Source organism: Nannospalax galili, unplaced genomic scaffold (genome assembly GCF_000622305.1).
Source record: "Nannospalax galili isolate Female #2095 unplaced genomic scaffold, S.galili_v1.0 scaffold1184, whole genome shotgun sequence".
Classification (NCBI taxonomy): domain Eukaryota; kingdom Metazoa; phylum Chordata; class Mammalia; order Rodentia; family Spalacidae; genus Nannospalax; species Nannospalax galili.
Window position 1 is genome coordinate 192097 of NW_008351624.1, and position 24663 is coordinate 216759.

The 24663-nt window shown below is 38.2% G+C and overlaps 1 protein-coding gene across 1 annotated transcript in view; it reads left to right on the forward strand.

Annotated features, from left to right (window-relative positions):
* The window catches only part of LOC103746344 (transmembrane protein 45A-like), a 109769-nt gene extending 93546 nt beyond the window's left edge, over positions 1-16223 (forward strand). The window contains exons 2-6 of the mRNA XM_008848480.3: positions 612-804; positions 2024-2230; positions 3544-3728; positions 10795-10940; positions 15703-16223. Coding sequence (XP_008846702.1) covers positions 615-804; positions 2024-2230; positions 3544-3728; positions 10795-10940; positions 15703-15796 — 822 coding nt within the window. The 5' untranslated portion in view covers positions 612-614 and the 3' untranslated portion in view covers positions 15797-16223. The remainder of the gene's footprint in view (positions 1-611; positions 805-2023; positions 2231-3543; positions 3729-10794; positions 10941-15702) is intronic.
* The last annotated feature ends 8440 nt before the right edge of the window (positions 16224-24663 follow it).

The following is a 24663-nucleotide window of genomic DNA, read 5'->3' on the forward strand; positions in this document are numbered from 1 at the left end:
AGGTTAGCCAAGACTAAAAATATAGTTCCAATCCAACTGGAAGAGAAACTGGGAAATGTGTGTGGAAGAACACACAAGCATTTGCTGAAATTTGATGAACACTAACAGTCTTTGACACATATGTGATACTGATAATTTGAAATTATCTACTTAAAAATCTATAGGCAATATCACATAATTTCAAATTTTAAACATGAAGGTCAAACATTCCTACTGTGCTCCTTTATGCTTAACAGACACCAAAGAGATCGAGAACATTATAAGGGAATACTTTAAAAACCCATATGCTACTAAATTTGGAAACCTTAAAGAAATGGATGGGTACCTAAAAGCATGGGAACCACCAAAACTAAACCAAGAAGAGATCAAGAGCTTAAACAGACCCATATCACAAAAAGAAATTGAAACAGTAATGCAAAACACTTGACACAGTATCTAATACACGCTCAGTGTCTAATGGATGCAAATTTTTATTTTCTTTTTATTGGAATTGCTAATATTATAAAAGATCTACTCTGCACTCATAAGCATCAGACAGTAACATACCAACGCGAACTAGAGATGTTTTTGCCAGGTTCCAAAAATAAAATATCTATGTCTTGTCTTTGTAGGTCATGGGGAATTTCAAAGGTCATGCCCTCCCTGGAACCTTCTTCTTTATCATGGGTCTTTGGTGGAGTACAAAGTGTATTCTAAAGTACGTCTGTAGAAAGCAAAATCGGACCTGCTACCTTAGTTCCAAAGCCTTATTACGTCGAGCAGAAATTTGGGAAGGAATTGTTATAATCTTCATGGCTTTAACTGGTGAGTGGGCATTTCTGTGTTCTGTTTTCTCCTTTTGGGTCTTTTCATGAGCAAAATAAAGACTTACTATGATATCAAGATATGCTAAATGAATTTTGTATTAAAATATTTCTCAATACATATCCTAATTCTAATTTATAACTGATGTACTCTGTTATGAAGGTGATATTTCATATTTATACACAAGCCTATTCCTTAATGAATTAGTCATAGTATTTAATTTGTATATCTAGTCAAGTGAATTCCATTTATATCATTGGTTGAGGTCTATAAAATAATTTTTATCAGTTGTTCTGATCCCTGAAAGAAGAAACTCTGTAAGAAACCATTTTGTTAATTATACCAAAATAATTAAATGATTATGGGAAATCTTCTATAATCAATCATTGCTGATAGACTATGGAGAGGATCAGGGTTTAGGAAGCCTTTGCTTCATATATATCCTTTCTCCTTCCTCCTGAACTGGAGTTCAGATGACTTATAACTCCAGAGCTTTTCCATTGCTACTGAGAATTTGATGAAAAGGTTCGGTGTTTAGAGTTCCACTGTAGCCTCTCCTTTGTAAAAAAATAACACTTCCCATTTTTTTCTATTAGATTTCTTTTTCATGCTTTATTCATGTCAATAGAATTTTGCTACAGCAATTAAATTATAGAGTAACCATTTCCAAAGAGAATTTCCCTGCCAATTCTTTGGGTTAACAAATTAGCATCTCTAAGAATGTGAAGCTGTTTGCACGAGTGGTTAAAACATAAGTGGTGTCTGTCTGGACCACCTCTGTTATCCTTAATTGGGGAAAAGCTGAATTCCTTAACATTTTTGTTGGGAATCAAGGACAATTCCCTACTTTACAGAAGCTACCTAATAATGTAATATCTAAGAATGAAGCAACCACTCTTTGTAGGACTGGTATTATAAATCCAAACCCCCAAGTTATTCAGTATTTTAGTCATTAAATTGGAATCAACATTTGAACTAAATTAGTAGTGTTAACAATATAAAAGTTTTTGATACCTTTGACTATATTTAACTAAAAATTGTATCCAAGCCAGCATCTGAACTTTTAAAACATGTCTAAATCACCATTACTAAGCTTTTAATGAAAGGCTCAGAGGAAGGAATTAATGCCATAAGAAAGGCATAAGCAATAGGCCCACCCTCCTGTGTCTTCATAAAGTTAAGGAGAAGATTGCTAAAACTGTGATGTGGTTCTTTCCAGGTATGGCTGGGGAGCAGTTTATTGCTGGAGGACCCTACCTGGCCTTATACAAAGAAGGACAATGGAACCAACTCCTGGGCTGGCATCACACGACCATGTATTTTTTCTTTGGCCTGCAGGGTGTTTCCCATATCTTAAGTTTCACCATTAGCTCACTTCCTGTCTCCTTATCCAAATTAATGTTATCAAATGCCATCTTTGTGGAGTGTAAGTATGAGGGAGTATTTTTCCTGTTCTTTTTTCTATTAGTGGGCATTTGTGTTAGCCCTTTATAACATATCTATAGTCTTGGTTGGCAGAGTTATCTATTTGGGCAATAATAATAATAATAATAATAATAATATATGGGTGTTCTAGATAAGATGGCAAAAATCTTCTTTCCTTATTGACTTGTTTAGTAGATCTAGGAAAACACAACCCTTCTATAAGCCTTATTCGCATTTTGTATCTATCTTTAAAAATAACCTACCATGTCTGTAGGGGTGAATGACCACTGTAGATCCTAGAACTTATCATTAAGGTTTATCACTTTTAACAATGAAAACCAAACTCTGAGCAATGGAACATGAAAAACCTACCACGGGCAACACTCGTATTACTTCCACCATCCTCTAACAAGTTTTTCAAACCTCAGAAATAAAACTCTGCCCAAGTGTGGTAAACAGTGTCTAAAACATTCAGTCACAAAACATATGACTTACTAATCTTGAAAGGTTAATGAAAATAACAGTATGTTTTGTTCAATGGTTTCCAAGATTACTAGAGTGTGGGGGGTGTTTATGATTTGTCTTCATTCATTACATGTAAGAAATATATTGACCATGGAACTATGGCAGCTCCAAGTGATGATCAGACAGTTGCTTCCAACCTGTTCACTTCTCCTCCCACATCTGAAAACAAAGAATTTGCCCTTTGAAGACAAGGGTTAGATAGATGAGTTCAAGCATCTACCTTATGGTTCTCATTACCTCAGGGTGTTACTGTATTTTTAATGAGAATATATACTCTTTACCTAAATGATAGCAAAGAGAAACTAGAATCTGTCCATGGAATGAAAGCAAGCAGTCAGTTGCTTCTTCTTGGGAACTTCCAGATAAGACTGCCACATCTGTCAGGTTCTCCCTTATTATTTATGTATGTGTTTGCTTCCTTAGGTAGCTGAATTCCTTAGGGCAAGACTTAGGCTTTACTTTATTCATCTGTATATTAACATTAATTGTAGTTCTTCACCCCAGTCATCTTATTATTCATCAATCTACATAGACAATGCTTTGAAAAATAGTTGAAAATTTTGTAGTATGTTAGAAGAGAATAAAGGTTGCAGAAGGAAAACAGAAGATTTGAATTCAAAGATTCTGTTCTGAAGAGGCAGTGATAACTCCCCCAGAATGCAAAGATGCATTGCGGGGACATGGTTTTTTGGGAAATTGTGTGGGGTCGGGAAGGATGAGGAGAGAGAGAGAGAGAGAGAGAGGTCTTTGATTTTACTGAAAAATGCTAACTCTCCCCTCCTTTTTTAGCTTTTATCTTCTACAACCATACTCATGGTCGTCAAATGCTGGACATTTTTGTGCACCAGCTGCTGGTCTTCACCACTGTTTTGACTGGTCTGGTTGCCTTCATGGAGTTCCTTACAAAGAACAACGTACTTCTGGAGCTCCTGCGGTCAAGCCTCATCATGCTACAGGGGACCTGGTTCTGGCAGGTGAGTCCAGACCTCCAGCAAATTGGTGTCTCTTTTTGTAGCTTCTCTTCTTAATTAAAGAGGCATTTTTCTCTGGACTCCAAAGACTTCCCTCCAATGGGCTTCAGATATGTGTTGTTCTTTGAGTGGCCCAGTGGTTCTGCTGAGAGTATTGTCAAAGCTATGAAGGAAACAAGTAGTGTATGTCTTCATTACAGAACAATTATCCCTTAAGTAGGAATGCAAAGCTGATCATTTTAGCTACAAGCAATTCCTGATGTTAAAAACTGTATCGCCTAATGAGTAGTAAACTAGAGCAATATATAGAAGGCAAGAAAGGGGGCAAGCACTTATTTAATGAAAAACAACTCTGCGATGACTACCATACTGGTTCTATATACACCTTACTTTATTGTGTCCTCACAATGATCCAGACATTAGGTATCATCACCTGTAACTTACCTACAGGAATATTCAGCAAGACCAAGCTATTTTCTCAAGCTCAAACAAAAGTTTACCTAAAATGGTAATCTAGATTGATCTAATCCCAAGTCCCAGATTCTTCCCATTTTAGGCATCAACTCCCTAAACTTGATGTGTTGTTGAGAGCATGAATTCCAAGTAGTGAACATAGATTTTATGTAGACTGTTGCATCACAATTTGACATACATACATAGACGTAAATAAAGTCTAGGATTGGGTGACAAAGAGGTTTGACTGGACAGGATGTTGAAGAGAAAATTTTTTTTTAGTTTAAATTTTTATTGAATTTTTGTGAATTTTGTGATTAGGTAATGGTAGTTCGATCCCCTCCTCTCTCTGCACTTCCCCTCAGTGCCCCCACCCAATTTAATGTACTTGTATATGTATGTATATATTACAGCCTGTCCCCAAATGTCCTTCAGTGTGGGTCCCTTCACCAGGCCCACCAAGAGTCCCATCCCTATAAAAACGCTGTTTTTCCCCGCTCAGGAGCCGTCAATTGCCAAAGTTCCTTAGGTTGGGAGGAGATTTTTTTTCCAGTTTATTATTTATTTAATAATCACATACTTAGAAGAAGCATGTCATTACAACAGCATTGACATACTCAATAACAATTTTCTGAGCTAAGATGCATCTTTTTCAAAATTGGCTGTAAATTTTTAGGTTTGCAGTTGAATTGTTATAGTTATACAATATTTGACTCAGTATAAACCCTATAAGACATAAAATTAAAAGAAGTTTTAACCTTTAAAAAAAGATCTCCATTTCATTATTAAATACACAGTTTCATACAGAAAAATTCATTTTCAATGCAATTGACATGCACATGGGAGGAGATTTTTTTTAGTCACCCTAGAACTTGGATTTGGGGCAATAAGGCTGTTTAAGGGATTTCTATTTCATGTGAGGACTGATAAAACATTGACAGGTGAAGGAGCGAGAAGTGTAGGGGTTTAAACAGGAAGAAATGATGTGCTTTTATGCATGTGAGGGGGTAGAAGAGCTGTTGGCACAGAGACTAGTAAGGAGGACTAGGTCTTGGATTAGTTTACAGGCAATGTGTTAGAGAAAAACATGACAAATACCTGCTAAGGTGATCAGACTGATTATTCATGACTCTAGCACACTTATGCAGAGTACTATCATCCACCAGGGACCTAAATGGGGTAAAGAGAATGGTATATGAAAAATAGGTATGCACTGAGGAGCTCTCATTAAAATGTTTTACTGTGTGCATGTATTATGTAGCTAAAAAGAAAAAAAATAATTTAAAAATATTTCAAAGATAACATTTGGTCAATATGGCACAGTAAGCCTTTGCTTACGTGTATATTATCTGTTCCAAACACATAGAAATAGCAGATAAGAGAGAAAAAAATAACTCTGGAAAATAAAAAGGACGTTAAAAGAGAAAAAATAAGAAATTAGAACACATCTAACTACAGTTAAGTAAAACAGACAAAAAGCAGGACACAGAGCCTTATGGGCTGAAGTAGAATAGAAATGTGCAGCTGGACTAGAGCCCAGCCATAGGCCTGCTGGTTCCGTGTCCAGAGCAGACACACAATGGCTGGTGGTTGCTGGGGCCAGAGCTAGGCTCTGGGACACTTAGTGCTGTGGATATATTCTTTATCTCTGTTTTCCAACAGATTGGTCTCTTTTTTTGCTGATAGAAGTCTGTGGAAGTTTTATTTTACTGTCATGGATTTGTCAAATTCCCATTTTTCTTTGTATGAAGCTGTCTTTTGCTCCTTTTTCTGTTTTTATTTTTAGTTAAATGTCAAGTTTATATATTTTCAATCTTTCTTGTATAAAAATACATTTATGACCATAAATTCCTCTGGATGCTATCATAAATATAACTTTTTAATGTTGCATTCTCAGTATGCTTTCATCCTTAATTTATGAGTTTTCTTAAAGTATGTATTTTTTGTGTGGTGCTAGGGATCAAAACCAGGGCCTCATGTACAGTGGACATACTTCATACCACCTATCACTGAGTTGGATCTCTTTTAAGTTTCTAAGCACACTCTTTTCCTAATGTTATTTATTTCCAATTAGATAGCTGTTGATTACTCCCAAGATAAACGTGCCACTACTGCACCAGTGTCATTTGCTGTGCTGGCCATTGATGTGGTTTTTAGGCTTTGAAGCTGGGTTTGGACCATCAGTTGATGTTTTCCCTTTCCAGCTTGTGTAGTACTCTCCAAAGTTATGAAGAGCTAACCTTCAGTGGAGGTGACTTCCAGGTCTTTTCCAGCTCCATTGCTCTAAATCCTGTGTTCAAAGTATATCCCATCTTCAGCAATAGGGTGTTACCATCAAGTTCTGGGAGGCATTCAAGGACTGTGGCAATAGCCTGTGTAATTTTGGGAATCTCTTGGACTACACTGGCCAACAACTCAAAGGAAGGTTTCTCCTGTCTGCACTGTTTCTTGTTTTGTAGTCCAGCTATACTCATGGACTCATGCAGAGACTCGTGGAATTTTTTCAGTAGGTATTTGGGCCAATTCTATTCCCTCTGTTTTTCATACTAGCTAGGGACTATTTCTATCTCCCCTTTCTCTCACTATCTAAGTCTCCCTCTCTGCCCTTCCCATTTAAAGTGTCCCCATTTCCCCCATTTCTCCCTTGATAATTTTTGTATGCTATGGTCCCATCTCTTTTGAGCTCCTTCTTTTCCTTTATTCCCACAGTTCTATATATAACACTCCTTCTCCCCCTCCTCTTTAGTTATTCTTCTCTCTCAGGTTCCTTCTTTCCCTATGCTGTCCTGGTTTCCTTCCGTTTTCCTGGTTCTTGAAGCTACATCAGGATATGCACTCACTTATAAGGATTTGGTGCTAGGATCCACTTAGTGTAACAGTTTCTAGATCCATCCACTCACCTGCAAATTTGCTTATTTCATCTTTCTTTACTGCTGAGTAAAACTCCAGAATATATAAAGAACTCAAAAAACAAAGAATCAAGAAAACAAATGACCCAATTAAAAGATGGGCTAAAGATCTAAACAGATAGTTCTCAAAGGAAGAACTAAAGATGGCTAAGAAATATCTTTAAATGTGTTCAACATCGTTAATAATTAGAGAAATGCAAATTAAAACCACCTTAAGATTTCACCTTATCCCAATCAGACTGGCTAGGATCAAGAGAACAAATGATACCAAATGCTGGCAAGGATGTGGAGAACGGGGAACACTCAGTCACTGCTGGTGGGATTGCAAACTTGTGCAACCTCTATGGAAAGCAGGGTGTAGAACTCTTAAAAATCTAAAAATGAACCTACCATTTGACTGGTTATACCACTCCAGGACTCATCCTATTGTAGAGACACTTGTGTAACCATGTTTTTTGCTGTTCTTTTCACAATTGGTGAGAGATGAAAAAAAAACTAAATGTCCCTCAGCTGATGAGTGGTTGACAAAAATGTGGTACATTTACACAATGGTGTTCTATTCAGCAGTGAAATTGATGAAACAATGGAATTTGCAAGTAAATGGATGGATCTAGAAACTGTTATACCAAGTGAAGTTACACAGACAGAAAAACAAAAGAAACAAAATGTTCTCACTCATTGATGGATCCTAGCACCAAATCCTTATAAACAAGTATCCCAGTCACCACTCATCTAAGTAGCTTCTTTTACAACAGACAGATTATTACAGAGTTACACCAGTGGTCATACACAAAGATTCTCTGTAAATTGCCCAAGCCTAAGTGGCACATCGAGGATGCACCCTCTACACCCTCTCTTTAGGAGTTTTAAGACTCCTAAAACATAGAACAAGGAATGAAAAGAACACTAATGCAGCGTTCATTTCTCATGAATGAAGCTCCTTCATGAAACAGAGGGCCAGGGACACAAAAGGCTGCAAATGCGAAAACACAGAGAATAAGAGTTGGGAGGGTGAGTCCTTGGATGGAACTCTTACATTGAGGTCCACCCACCCAGGATTCAGACATCAATGTAGAACAGAAGGTGAAAAGATTGTAAGAGGCAGGGAGGAGGTGCATGACCATACAGAAATAGTCCTACAGGCACCTGGGACACTTCTCATACAAATCTACAGCAACAGTGTCAGCATGCACAAGATCCGTGCAAACTTAGGCAGACAAAAACCCAGCACAGAACTGTGGATATGAACAGCAAGCCCTAATCTTAGTTGAAGAATTATTGGCAGCTGATTACTGCTGGGTGTGGAAGAGCTGATCTTCTTAAAGGGAGTGACTCTAGATAAGCTGAATAAACCTGGGTGGATGAACTTGCACTGAGGGACATCTCAGGACACTAACTTTACATAATAGACCTTAATACAAATGACAGAATGTATGAGCTTCGGGGTCAGGGGGTGGGAGTGGCTATGGAAAGGTGCCAAAGGGGAAGGGGTTATAAAGATGATTTTATGTATGAAATACACAAAACTTCAATAAAAATTTTAAATGAACAAAGGAGCCAGGCATGGTGGCACATACCTTTAATCCCATTACTTGGGAGGCAGAGGAAGGTGGATCTCTTGAGATCAAAGCCAGCCTGGTCTACATAGAGAGTTCCAGCCTGGTCTACATAGAGAGTTCCAGGCCATTGGGGCTATAGGGAGACACTAAAGTCTCAAAAAATACCAAATTAAATTAAATTTAAATTAAAATGGACAAAGGGGGGCTGTAGAGTTGGCTTAGTGGTTAAGAGCACTGGCTGCTCTTGCAGAGGACGCAGGTACAGTTCCCAACACCCACATGGCAGCTAACAACCACCCATAACTCCAGTTCCAGGGCAATTTGATGCCTCCATGGGCATTGCACATGTGTACACTTACATACATGCAGGCAATACAGTCATACACATAAAATAAAAATCATAAGATATTTTTAAACTTTTTATGAGCTTCTGTATTCTAATACAATAGTTCTCAATCAAACCCAGACCCCCACTCACCCAATAAAAAAATTTTAAATGGACAAAGGGAAGGGCCAGCAAGATGACTCTGTGGGTAAAGGCACTTGCCACATAAGTCTGGTAACCTAGGTTCCATCTCCAGGACACTTGTAAAGGTAGAATGAGAGAATGAACTCCACAAAATTGTCCTCTGGCCTCCACGTGTGCACAGTGGTATGCTTCCACGTGTGCACATGCACACACGTGCGCGTGCACACACACACACACACACACACACACACACACACACAGAGAATGAACTCCACAAAATTGTCCTCTGGCCTCCACGTGTGCACAGTGGTATGCTTCCACGTGTGCATATGCACACACGTGCGCATGCACACACACACACACACACGATAAATTGATCAAAACAAAAAGAGAAAAGACTTGAGTAGACATTTCTCAGAAGACATACAGATGGCTGTAAGGTATATGAAAAAGACACTGATCATCATCATGCATTAAAAAAACACAAATTAAAACCACACTGAAAAATCACCTTGCATGTGTTAAAATAACTATTATTTAAAAAGATTAAAGTTAAGCTTCAGTAATGACATAAGGATTGAACACTGTTGGTGGGAACAATGTGTCCGTTAGGGAAAACAGTATGAAGTCTCCTCAAGAAATCAATATAAAACCAAATGATCCAGCAATCCCATTTCTGGTTTATATCCAAAGGAAATGAAATCAGAAAATCAAAGAGACTCCTGTTCTCCCATTTTACTGCAGCACTACTCAAAATAGTCAAGATATGGAACCAACTTAAGTGTTGATGAATGTATAAAGGAAATGTGGTGTGTGTTCAGTGGAATGCTATTCAGCTTTAAAAGACAAAAGGAGAGCCTATTGTTTGTAACAACATAGATAAATCTGCAGTATGTTATAGTAAGTCAAATAAGCAAGAACCCTCTCCCCCCAAAATGAGACTGAGCTATAGTCTCATTTGTGTTCTTGAGTATTTCACTTTAGTCAATACTATTTTAAGTAGTATTTTTTTTACTATATTTTTGGGTTTCACTGCATATGTGTAAATATAGATATATGTTTTTTGTGTATTGATCTTCAAGTTGAATATATGCTAAACTCATCCATTATCTTTCATAATTTGTGGGTGTTGATTCCTTATGATTTCCTATATTTAATAGCATATTTATGTGAAAATAAATAATTTTACCTCTTTTCCAATATGAATGTCTTTTATTTTCTGGACTAGTTACCCTGGCTAGAATTTCTAGTACAATGCTAAGTGGCTGTGATAAAAACAAATTTTTTTTATGCTCCTGATCTTGAGAAAGTTAAGCCTTCTACCTATGAACACAATGTTGCCCATAGGTATTTATTTAATACCATTATGCAATCTAATTTTAAATTACCAAAATGAAACTTCACAATATGGAACCCCAGGGAGTTCTGAAAGTGAGCCCATCCCCAGAGATGATCATCACTATTAATATTTTGAAGCTTGATCATTAAATATGCTTTATTTTTTTCCAAAAATGATTTGGTAGATGTTAACTACAATAATAAAAACTCAGGAAAAATGTGATGTTGTATCTGCCATCTCACTTAATGAAAGTCATTAGTTAGCAAACATTTTCAAATGAACCATGTTTGAGAAAGTGGTTGGTTATTTTAATATGTGCTTGTTTTGTTTTAAACTACAGATTGGTTTTGTCCTGTATCCCCCCAGTGGAAGTCCTGCCTGGAATCTGGAGGATCAGGACAATAAACTCTTTCTAACCATATGCTTTTGTTGGCATTATGCATCAACTTTTATCATCACTGGAATGAATTATGCTTTTATAACCTGGTAAGTTAGTGACTTCTGTTCATGGAAGTTCCATTCCTTGGCATATGATCACCAAGAATTGATAGTGTTGACCTTAAAATTCACACGGAAAACTTCTTTCCTTCATTCACATAAGACAGACTAGCACATCAGAACGTTATCTTTACACATAGAACTTTCCAGCAAAAAGAATACATGCTGGCTTAAAGTTTCAATAGTGCAGTGGTAGACTGCTGTGTCTCTGACCCCTGCACCATCCTACAGCACTGTCCTGACCACCAGCTCTTCACATATGCTATTTTCTCTTCTGAGTGATCAGTTCCCCTGTGTGCACCGAGGCCTCCATTTATTCACATGTTCATACTTTAACTATACCACTTCATAACCTTGGCACCATTTTTTACAAACTTTTGTAGGTCAAATTAAATGGAATGTTGACTTTAATATTTTTAAATTTTTAATTATTATTCTTATTTTATGTATACAAGTTTTATGTCTGCATGTATATAAGTGCACTACATTCATGCAATGCCTGCAGAGGCCAGAAGAGGGTGTTAGATCCCCTGGAACTGGAGTTACAGACAGTTGCTATCTGTCATGTGGGTGTTGGGAATTGAACCTGGGTTCTCTGGAAGAACAGCAAGTACTCCTAATCACTGAGTCATCTCTCCAGCCACATTTTAAGTTTTAATGATACATTCTTTTATACAAGATTCTACGCAGGTGAGGAACACTGTAGCAGATTGCCAAGAACACACATTCCTGGCTCTTCAAACTTATTACCCAACCACAATAAGTCTGATTTTCATTATTTAGTAAATGGAGATAACAGAACCTAAATGAGGTCATGTATTTAAATTTCCGAAGGTTTAAGAGCCCAGTTGACAATCTTCTTATTCCTATTGTTTTCTTCCTTCTCTCTGTTTGCTGTACAATCAGGAGGCAATGACTCTGCCCATGATAAATTTTTTGTCCTGTAATCAGGACTAAATTGGAGAAATAAACAATTAAAAATCAGTGTGATAGATGGATAGTAGGAGAACAGAGAACTCAGGAAAGTCTTCTCATAATTGAAAGTTAAGGTACAGTTTCAAAATGAGCAAGAATGAAAAAGGATGTTCGTGGTTCCTAAAATGGTGGCAAACCACAGAGAGCTTGGCTGATCCCAACTACCAGGCATGCAGGTTTCAGTACTGGATTCTTCAGACTTCTGCTCCAATTAATTTCAGTTGCTCCAAATATCAATATGTAAATAGTGCCTGCCATCTCAGACACTGGATTCTTAGCAGATTCTCCAGATTCCTAGAATGTAGTAGCTGCTTCTAGGACTTGCAGTATGTCAACTTCTGCTGAAAAAGCTTTCCATTTTCCAGACAGGGCTCCAGGTCACTCCTCCAGGTTCTCCTGCTGTGAACTTTACAGACAAAGCAGCTCTGGCATTGGAGCTCTGAAGAAACTATTGCACTATTGCCTTGCAAAGCTCCTAGATGTCTCTATTAGGACTTGAATCAGCCCACTTTGATCTCTAGTTGCTTCCCTCTTTCTTTTGATTGTGTTTGTTAGTTCTGTTCCATTTCACCAAAGCATGTGCATCAGCTCATAGTTAAGGCTCACTGTGCTACTGAGTGAGACTTGACTTCTTCCCCTGTTCTTCTAGGCTGATATCTGGGCCTCATCTCCTTAGGGGCTGGGCAGTCTTCAGGAAAAGTGCCAGGATGCAAGGAAAAACTCTACTTCATGTCAGCTCCCCTCCAAAGCCAACAGAAGACTACTGTCTCTTCCTGTTTCAAAAACCTTCAGATGCCTAATAAATGGCTTGTCACTCACAGGCCCCTAAGAAACAAGAAACTCCAATTTTCTTCTCAGTTTCTCCCAATCCCTGACACATGTTACTCTAATCTTTTTGACAAGGCAGTTCCCTCTGGCATATTCACATGAAATACCCATCTCTTCTTTGAAACCTGAATTCCCTTAGCTCTTATTTATCTGCATTTCCTGAGCTTTTATAGCACTTGGTTTCTACCAGACATTTCAAAAATTATAGTCTACCAATTGTGAAGTTGACTAGTAGCTCATGTGTGTTAGTCTCCTCTGCTAGATAGTGTCCCCACACGAAAGCAATCATTGTATATTCCCACACCTATTGATACACTGCCAGATATATAGTAGGTGCTCAATTAACATTTGATTTCTGTCAAATAGATCTATATTTCAGAGATTCTTAAACAGAATCTTCATTTTCTCAGAAATCCTGCTTTATACCCTCTTCAGTTTTTCTCTAATATTGACCTTAGGAAGATAATACCACAAGTTCAATTTTCCTGAACTAACTGTTTCAATGTAAATGAGCAACAGCTTTGAAATATAATGAGGATTCAGTACTACCTTTTCAATGAGATCACATGGCTAACTATTTCAGGCCTGAATTTGAGATTTAAGGAGACTTGAAACTTTTTTTTTTTCAGGTTTGGCTATGAACAGTTTGCTCATTAATTAATAATTAAATGTCACATATTATATCCAAATCTGTTTGACAAAGCACAATGACTAATAATAGAATTCTGCTCTCCAAATCCTTGAAAGACGAAGCTGTGTCCCAATTTTTCAGCATAATGATTCAAAAATTATCTCATCCTTTCCCATGCCTGCAGTCTTGATGATGTAAGCTGATAGGAGAGGCCTACCAATCTCTTTAGAAATTCTGTTCCATACTTAATGTGTCTCATACTTATGCACCTCTGAGGCAGATAGCCATTTCAATAGCCCTTGTCTGTGAGTAAGAAGGTATTGCCCGTTTGCAGATGGATTTGTTACACAGTGAGTCATATGAGTCATTGTAAGAAACAAGGCAAGGCTGTCCAAACAGCAGGCACGCACAACAGTTACTGGGAAGTGCTCCTATTGTGTTGGCTCTGTGCTTTCTCTCATTAATTGAAGAAAACAAGAAGCAAAAGCAGAAACATACCTTCACCTTGGTTCCTGAGAGGTATAAAACCTAGAACTACAGGTAGCAGACAAACCTTGATGAAGGTGTGACTGTGTCTGAACTTAGTGACTTATAGCAAGAGCAAATCAACCCAGGGATGGAATAAGAAGTAGGAGTTACTGGATCTGTACTTAAAAAATTCACAGGAAGCAGCAATGAGTTGTTTTATTTTGGGCATGCATCTTCAGGATGCATGAAATAATTGATCATTTCATTTCACATATATTGATGTTATGCTATAGAGAAAGAATATGTGGGATTCTTTTAATGACATAAATGTTTTCCATATGTCCCAGAGCATTAACTTTTCATAAAGATAGTGACTTGGAGTGTTTGGGATATTGCAAATATTATTAATAGTCAATAATCAAGGCAAATGATTTTGATCAGTTTTTCTTGGCTGTTGAGTCAAGAGAAGTTACTGATACTGCTCATTTTTTAATACTTTATTATTTTAATTTTATGTGTATGGATGCATTGTCTGCATGTATGTAAGTGCGCCCATGTGCAAAGCCCATGGAGGTCTGAAGAGGGAGTTGGATCCCTGGAACTGGAGTTACAGATGGTTGTTAGCTGCCTTATAGGTATTGGGAACCAAATCTGGGTCCTCTGCAAGAGCAGTCAGTGTTCTTAACCACTGGGCTATCTCTCCAGCCCCAACTGCTTAGTTGTTATTGGAAGAATTGGTGGTGTCTGTGCCTGAAGAATTAGCCTCTTTTCACTGATGAGTGAAATGACCTCCCAAAGATTGCTTCACATGTCACCGATTTGTCAAATGTATGTTCTGACAATATCTTATATTAGAATCTGCTCAGACTTGACTGGGGGTTAGGCCCACAAATAGGATGCAGTCTGTGCTCTTGTGAAGCTTTGATAGGATCCAGAGCACACGTAAAGGCATGTGCTGACAGGACAGACCAGAACTTCACCCAAAAAGGGAAAATAGAAAGCAAAGTTCAGGACATGAGTAGGCTGGAAAAGTTTCTTATAAAAGGAGAAAAAGTTGGATGTTCTGTTTACCAAATTTTTTTGCTTATTCCTGTGTATTCCTGGAAATCTTATCTTATTCATGCGGTGACAGTTGCCATTTCCTTATGATAACAACTCAGGGGGAAATCTTTGTCTAGTTCTTATTAATACTCATCCTCACATCAGAGAAGTAGAGAGCCTGCTGAGCTTTGGTCTCTAAGATGTTTCAGATATTCCAGTGCCAAAAGTATAATTATCACTTCCCATTAACCTCCATCTTAATTTCTCTTAAACCGTGAAAATGGGCACACAACTTTGTAATTCATATGGACAGGGCTACCATCTGTAGCTGAGCAGCATGTGTCCTGTACAAAAGCACCTCTCCTAAGAGCACAAGGAAGACCTGAAATTCAGCCCAGACTTGCCATTGGCTGACTTCATATACTTCCTCTCCAGGAGCTGACATGTCTCTACAATTCATTGGTAGTAATGGTTTTGATACAGAAGCTCCACTAAACTCAGTTTCAGTTATATTTGTTACAGCCAACAATCTCCTGCTTATTTTACAAGTGATCAGTTATTTTCTGATGCATGATTAAACAATCTCATAATATATTTGAAAGACACATCTTTTCTCTTTACTTATGCATTGCCTTAGTCTACAGGAATTTTTAGGTAGTTCAGTCAAATAGAAACAATTTTCTTTTGGTGGATGATGCCTCTACTCTTTATACCATAATCTGTAGTTTGTTACATTTTAAATGTATATTGCTTTAATTTTTTTACTTTAGATATCATGTAATCAGAGTTGGTTTTCTTTTTCCTCAGGTTAGTTAAATCCAGACTTAAGAGGGTCTGTGCCTCAGAAGTTGGACTCCTGAAAAATGCAGATCGAGAGCAAGAATCAGAAGAGGAAGTGTGATTTTAATGAACATCCACTCCCTCTAGATAGACCTTTCCTTTTTGCATTGCCTTTGTTCATGATTTTGTTTCTTGACCTTTTTGTCTGGAGAACAATTGGCTGAGGCTGAACTTCACTGTTTGTGTTTCCAGTTTTGTCAAAGTGGTGGGATTTAAATGTCTAAGCTTTAGCTTTGAAAATACCTTGAAAATCACTTTGTACACCATGCATGTCATGGTATTCAGGAGCAATAGTAACTCTTCCAAAGGCATGTGTAGTTCAGTGCCCATAGTATGAAAATTATTGGGTTTATTTGCCTTACAGATATACTCAAGATTCATGGGCTTGCTATCACTTATAATTCATTAAATGTTGGATTGTACTTGTATATCTTTGCTACCACAGTGAAAAATAAATGAATGCATGCACGTTGGTGCAAAAACCTCAAGTCTTTTATTTTGTTATTGAAATATATATTGGAAGAGAGAAAGATCTGCATGGCACAGAAATCCCTTTCTTTGAGATATTTCTCTGTAGAGAACCTGAGTTCTTCCACACAAAGAAGACAAGAAGACCAGAAGTCCTTTTGTGGTGGGTGAACTTCCCAAAATAGGGTAAGAGATGATGCTAACACGCATGGTACCATCCGAGACTAGGAGAGGGGCATTGTGCTGTTATCACAGCTTAGCAAGTCTACCATGCCATTCCCTCTGTTAACAGAGATAAAGGACTAGACGCATGGTACCATCCGAGACTAGGAGAGGGGCATTGTGCTGTTATCACAGCATAGCAAGTCTACCATGCCATTCCCTCTGTTAACAGAGATAAAGGACTAGACAAGAAGCCATTATGGAATTCCCAGGTAAAAAGTCAGGGCCCCATCTGTGGGCTAAGAAACTCCCATTGAGTGAAGAAACTGCATGTGATTCTGCCCTGCACCTAACTACCTTCCATGTCTCTAGTACTGATTACTACTATTAATTACATACCCTTCTCTCTATACTCACTCTTAGCCTAAAGGCCAAATATGATTCTTCACTGTAAAGGAATCAAATTGACTGAATCAGGAGAGGGGGCCTTTTTTTGCTGTCACATTTTATGACTCTCAAATGGAAGCATGTGAACAGCTAATTCAATACAACGTTACACATAAAAGTCAGCCTCTACTACAACAGGAAAAGGAAAGACCATGGGAATTTTCAGAAATAACCTAAATGTGGAGTAAGCACAGCCTTTGTGCAGATGCAACTGAAATGCAGAGAGTGAAACCCTGAAGGCTCCCTGGAACTGCAGAACACCAAGTCCAGAAGCTGCCACACCATGTACACATCGCAGCTGCCCTGAAGAGTGAGCTGAGTAGACTCCCTAGGCTCAAGGACTTATCACATTCATTTTGTTACATAAGATTTGAAAAGGACAGATGTGAGTACCTGAAGCTTCACCTTGAGTAGTGAATAGACCATAGTACATGCTAGCATATAAAGTCCAATATGTCATGGTCCTCTAGAGATCATGTGTTCTGCCCATGTGTGTCCAGTATCTTAGGGACTTTTTCTAGCCTGGCAACATTCTATGACTTTATCAAATATGAGTTTCAAAGAAATGAGTGAAGGGTCAGCTGTGGTTACTTGAGACTGGTGTTGGTGGGATCTAGGCCTGGTCAAGGACTCTGGGAATAACTAGCACAAACCAGACTACACATGGAATTTGAAAACCAATGAATGCAAATGCTCCATTATGCTTATGAGAGAGCAGAAATCTCTCCTTCTCCAGGCACTAAATGCAGAGAATGCAAGTAAGAAGCAACCCATTGAGTTCTCATAAGAACATTAGATCAGGGGGGTGGAGAGATGGCTCACTGGTTGATTACTGGAAGCTCTTGCAGAGGACCCAGGTTCGATTCCTAGCACCCAAGTGGTGGCTAGCAACCATCCATAACTTCATTTCCAAGAGATCTGACATCTGTGGGCAATGCACAACACAGGTAGGTACACATACATACAGTCAGGCACTACATTCATACACATAACATAAAAATAATAAATAACAATTTTTAAGAAAAAATATCAGTTCATGTCCAAGACCACAGTTTATAACTGTTTGCCTCCAGTCTCTGAAATAAGCAACACATTTTAAGACCTTCTTTGCAGTTCTATGACTATATTATTGAAGTTGCATTTTATGAGTAGTATTTTTATGGAATGCCATGAACAATTAGCAAAACTCTGACCCCAAGCCCAAAATAAGGGAGCCTTGTACTTTCTTCACATTGTTTCAGGAAATTTTTGAGTTAGTAAGTAGAATCTGTAAAGGTTTTCATTTGTAAAGAATTATATTTAGTATGTTTTCCAAAATGATGACAAATTAGCAAAAATAGAAAAGGTATTCTACTCTAGAATTCAGGCTGAGGAAAATCAGTTTTAGCTATGCTTATCACACTATGTCTGGGTAGCAATGAGATCAGTCATTACACAAATGCTTTTGTACTACATTTCCAGGTGCTTGGCAGTGTGCAAAAGCTAAGACTAGAATGACTCTCAAACCAAGCTGCTGTCTTCATCAGATATACATACCAGTGGGAGAGATGGAAAAGAATAAAATAAAAATAAAACAAGCTCTATAAATTGGGACAGTAAGTAATGTGAAGAAAAATAATCTGGCAAGGACATAAAGGATGGTGGGTTGTGGCAGTGACATTGTGCCTAGGATGGTTCTTTCCCAGAGGTGCTTCTCCAAGGCAACATAGCATCCACACTCTGTCATGTGAAATCATGGTGTTTATGTTTCAAGAGGATTAGACTCTGCAGGGCAAGCCTTCATCAAAGATAAGATGGAGATGGAGACTCCCTCCTTTGCTCTTTATTCCTGTTTTGCCTCAATTGTCACAAACCTGAGGATTCCACTCAGGACTCTTGAAGTTACACCACATTCCTTCATGAACACCTCACACTTCATCGCTATAATCCAAAGAAGAAACCCTTAAATCAGACAGTGTAAAAGCTGTTCTGCTTGTATACATAGCAAAGTAAGGAATAGGAACTTTATTAAGTGGATCAATGTTGGGTGCTGGTGTGATTCCAACTCCTCAGTGATCTTTCTAACCGCCAATCTCTTTGGTGTGGCAACTGCCCCTCCTTATTTCAACTCATAATTGAAATAAGAGGCTGGATTATGACCATATTTGTAATTGCCTTTCATATTATTTCATCACCATAGGAGCTTATCAGGTATTTATTGTACCTTGAATATGGATTAAGAAAGCAATGTCACTGTATAATATAGAAACAAAGGAAATAAAACCTAAACATGAGAAGGTCTCCCAAGTACAATAAATGGTTGACAAAATGTATAAAAAAAAAATTAATGTATATCGAGAATAGATCCTGAACCTCTATATTCTGTCTAATGTTGAAGAAAAGTAAAACAATAGAGGACAGCCATGAAGTAGTATGGAAGAATTTCCCATAAATTTCATAGCACTATGTGATCCCATATTATGGTAATGCCTAAAAAACGAAAACCTGACTCAGCCAGGAGGGGACTTGAACTGTTCTTGAACCTGTTCCTTCAGATCGCTCTCAGAATCATCCTCTAGAACAAAGGCCTTCCTCTCTCTTTTATTGAAGGTGTTCATCCACTATGAAATGGGAAAGTAAAAGTTGACACTTATCAGAAGGCTTTTACCCTTTCTGACTCCTATAGATCTAGAATAACACACACACAAATAGATATTATCAATTTAATCCCTGCAGCTTGCAACACAAATGATATAATCTTCATTGTTCCAATAATACCTGCTACTTGCTGCACTTGCTTGATTTATAAAACATGCACATACACACATTCATACACTTTTCTGGGTCAAGGTCAAACAAAGTCATGAGGGATTAGGGCTGTACATTTAAGTCACAAGAGGAGTGCAGTGCTTAATCAGCTTGCTTTGTTTTACAAGCAAGCTTAGATAGTGCTAAATCTAAAAAGATAAGATTAACTTTTTGGTTGCAAAATTAGGCAAAAGTCATTTGTCCAGAGCATATCCCATATTGTAAAAGTCATTCCTACAATAAATTTTCAATGAGTCAATTGAGGAAGATTATTACTTTAAGCTTAGAGGGATACATGCTTTCAAGAGTTTTTTGGTAGATAGAATAGAATTTTAGACTCACCCATTAAAAATTTCTAAACTCAGTCCTTGTAAATTAAAATTTTAAACACTTCCTATTTTAAATTTTAATTTTTTGTGGGAGGGGGAACAAACCCAGAGCCTGTCAGACACAAGTCAAGGACAGTACACTGAACTTCACTTTGCTGCTCTGTGTAAGTATGATAAAATTTTTAATACCAAAGTTTTAAAGGTATTTCAACTGAGGAAGCACAACAATAAGCTTACATGATTATATTTCTCTTTAAACTTTCAAAACTCATTTGTAGTAGTGAACTAAATACTTTATCTCTACATGTCTCCTAAACTTTATTATTTTTATAGATCTAATTTATTAAAATTATAAAGATGGAGGAATTTAAGTTTTCTTGAATATTCCAATACTATTATTAACCTGGTGAGATGTTATAGAACTATAAGCCAAAATGTATTAATCAGTTGCACACTTATAAATTGATTATAAATTTGAATATAAAAATTACTTCATAAATTATAAATATTGAAAATCTGACACATATCCCTTAACACAAAACATCAGTACTATTGTTTTGATTCCTTTATTTCTGTACTTTATTCTAAAAACTTTCTGTGTTAAAATGGGCATTTGATGAAGACACTAGTTTGTTTCTGGCAGAAAATATTTGTGAGATATTAAAGCCAAAGATAATGAATGGGACAGAATATTTGAAAGTGATACTCATGACATTCTTCAATCCTACTTATCGTCACATATCAAATCCTCCACACAGCTTGTGTCCCAGCCTTCTGTGCACAGAGAATATTTTTTCCTGAGGTGGTGTCAGGCACAAGAGCTGCCTTTTCTGCTTATCTGGGAAACCTGTTGTTCCTATCCAGGCTTTCACGTCACTTGACAGGATTTCATCACTGTTTAGTTCTGCATCAGTCTTTCAGCTTAATTCTGAAGGTTCTCTAATGCCAGATTCAAAGGCTTTCAACTACCTTTTTCAATGCCTTCTTCCATCCATATTTCCGGAGCCCAGAGCCCAAGTCAACATCAGGTCATATGCATTTCAGTATTCTGCCTCTTTAGGGGTAAAGAGGACCATACTTCTTCGTCTCTGCTGCTGTAACCAAAAACTCTTGTTCACTCTGTAGCAGTGGATAGTAAGCTATGGGCACAGAAAGGAGAGATACGACTTGGAGAACATGGTCCCTGTGAGACTGTGTTCTGTGTGGTCAAGAAAAATGATCTAGAATAGCTATACTTTCAGTTTTGAATGAGTGAGTTTATTAAGCAGGAAGCAAAAGAAAAAACAAACAGCAAGCGGCAGATGAAAACAGCAGAGAAGTAGCAAAACATCATCAAATCATGTGCTTAAAATAGTTCACAGGGCCAACTAGAGTAATAGCCTGACTCAGAGAGTGAGCAAAGCTAGCGCCATCCACAGAAATCGCTGGGAACCATGTGTGGAATAAGCAGTAACAAATAACAAAACCTTTCTGTTGGAAAGTTTTTCTCCCTTCAGCCGTTCCCAAGGGCACAATGTTTTTAATATCATTAGCTGTTTATTATTTTCCTTTTTCCCTGGCACAGAGTTAGGGGGTCAGCCTGCCCCAGGACAGGAAGTGTTAGAGGACATGCTGGCATCTGAGACAAGAGAGACCTTTCCCTCCCAGAGTCTGTATTCTGTACTTTAAATGGTGCATGACAACTTATTAACATGTATTATGAACTGTCTTTAGAAAAGAACCCCCAATGAGAGTTAATAATAGTCCAAAATCTCTTGGTCATATAATATTCAGGCTCATAATGGGGACAAGTCTCTTGACTCAAGAAATGAGGTGACCACTCCACTCCAAAGGTGACTACTACATAGTGATGGCTAAGTTCCTCCTTAGCTGAACTTGTTTGATTCACAATGTACTAGTCAGAGGAAAACTTCGAGCTTGTTCAGACTTCTCTTATCATTTTATCCAAAGATCCAGAATAGGGATGACTAGGAAGCACCTGCCTTTCTACCATATGTTACCTTTTCCATTTCTCACCCACTAAGAGTATGTTTGTTTGTTTGTTTGTTTGTTTTTTGTGTGTGTGTGTGATTGGTGATGAAACACTGGGTCTTATGCATGCTAGGCAAGAATTGTGTCCTCCATCTATTCCATTTCTGATGTTCTCATGTGTTTAAATTATGGATAAATGGGTAAGTCCCAAAGATAGTGTAGGATTGCCAGAGGAAAAGACAATTGCAGTGATGTACCCTCTAGTGGTGCAATTTGGAAAGACAAATCATAAGCAAAAGAAATTTCCTAAATCCAAACACACAAGTTCACCAAAATAATATAGGCTATTGCCATTGCTCTTGGTTGCCAATCAGAACTTGATGGTAAGACCCTATTGTTGAAAATACCACACACTTTTGTAACAGGACACAGAAAAATCAAGATGTTACTGAACTGGAAGTTTCTTCCTTGCTGGCTAGTGTTCATAGTGCCCAAAGATGCTATGCAGGCTGCTGGAGTAGAAAAGTCATCGACAGTCTTACCCAGCTATGACCTTTGCAATCTACAATAGTGACCAGCCTGAAAAGATGTGCCATTGGTACAACAGAATCATGGATTTTTTTGGGGGGGGAGGCGCGTAGAAAACCACTTTTGGGTTGGATTTAAGGCCCAGCCCACAAAAGGGAATTCATGCCTGGTTCTATAAATCAGTCTAAGAACCGATGGTTAGGGAGGCCATAAACCCCAGGGAAGAAACTACTGTGATTATTTTGCTAAATGGACATAGTATCCCACTGCCTTTAAAATACTTACCTTTATACCCAGCAATTAGTACAGCTCCAGCCTTCATCAGAGAAACTTCTTTTTGCAGTGAATGGCAGATAATAGTCTCACAACTGGTCAAAATTGAAAGAATAAATAACTATGAAGTGATAATCCCTAAATGGACATCTATTTCATTTCACACTCCCCACCAAGGTTCAGGGTACATCTCCAAAGAGGTTCCAGAAAGGTTGAAAGAGCCAGACATCACAGAGGACTGTGGTGAATCAATGTCTTCTGTACAAAACAGGGTCATTGCACTCATAAACTTAGCAGCTGGGCTTACCTACACAAGACATTTCTGCACAAGACTAAACCAGTCAATATTCCAGCATGAGTTGAGGGAGGAGCACACAGTCCTCACTCCAAGCTGAGAGGCTATTGGCAGTTGAAGGCAACTGGGGAAAGAAGAGCCATGTGTCTTTGGAATTGTGGTCCCTGACAGGCTGTCCATGCTTCAGTGGATGGTCCACACCCATGCATATATGGACAGTACTAATTGGACTCAGTATGTTTTTTTTTAAAAAGACTTTTGAGGATCCAAGTGCAACTGATTATGACTAGTAATAATCAGATACATACAGATTAGAGATGCATGTGCCAATATCTCAGTGTTAGTAGCAAAAACAGTGAGTCTTTCTGCAAGGAACAATATATTCTAAAATGAAATGGAGATATTTTTTAAAGGTTAAAAATTCATTCAACTTCAGCTTATACTGAGTTCAATATTGTATAACTGTATTAACTCAACAGTGAACCTAGAAACTTACAGCCACTTGTGAAAGAGATGTACTGGAGATGCTCTGGAGTGTGTTACTGAATACATTAAAGCTGTAATGAAATGCTTCTTCTAATCATGTAGTTATTAAAATTTTTTTAAAAAAAGACTTGTGGTAAAGAGGTTCAGAAGGAGTTGAAGGTGGTAACTAAAGGATCAAAATATATTTCGTACACCTATGAAATTCTCAGAGAATAAATAAAAAATCTTACTTAAAAAATACAGGTGGAACTTAGACTAATTTTTTAAATTTTATTAATGCTGAAATCCATTGTTATGGGTCCAATTGTAACCCCAACTCCTCTACTTCATATTTTGAAGTCCTAGCCTCCCACACATAATTCAGAATGTGACTTTTTTCATAAATATGGTAATTCCTGTGTATGAAATTTAGATGAACCCATATTCAATGAAGGATGGTAGCCTCTGACCCAATATGACAAGGATCCTTATAAAAAAAAAAAGGAAGTTGAGCTTTTGGGGTAAGTATATAGCGCAGCTCTCCCGCCTTGACTCCCCAAGCCACATTCACCCTTCCATCTCCTCTGCTGTTCGCTACACCTAGTGTGGGACCTGTGCCACTCCTAGTCTTGGAGCCCCAGACACCTGGGGAACCAATACTGCTTCCTGATCCTTCTCACTCAGACCAACTTAATGCCTTTCTTGGGCCCCAGGAGCACCAATTCTGGTCCTGGCTCCACCATCACCTTGCTCTGCATCCCTGGACCTGCACCACCAGCTAACTCTCCTAGCCTGCACCCCTATCCTCAGGCTTCTTGGGGTAAGTCTATAGCACAGCTCTCCGTGCCTCGACGCCCCAAGCCACATTCACCCTTCCATATCCCTCGCTGTTTGCTACTCCTACTTTGGGACCTGCGCCATTCCTAGTCTTGGGGCCCCAGACACTGGGGGAACCAATACTGTTTCCTGACCCTTCTCACCCAGACCAACTTAGTGCCTTTCTTGGGCCCCAGGAGCACCGCTTCTGGAACTGGCCCCAGCTGACAGCCTCTTTCTGCAGCTCCAAGGCTTACCTTTCTTCTCCCTGATCCTTTGCATCCAGTACAACTCAGCCACTCAATCCACTCCCTGGGAAATCTTGGGGCTTCTTCCCACCCCATCTGCCTTTGCATCCCTGCGAGACACGGCCACGGCCAGGATATC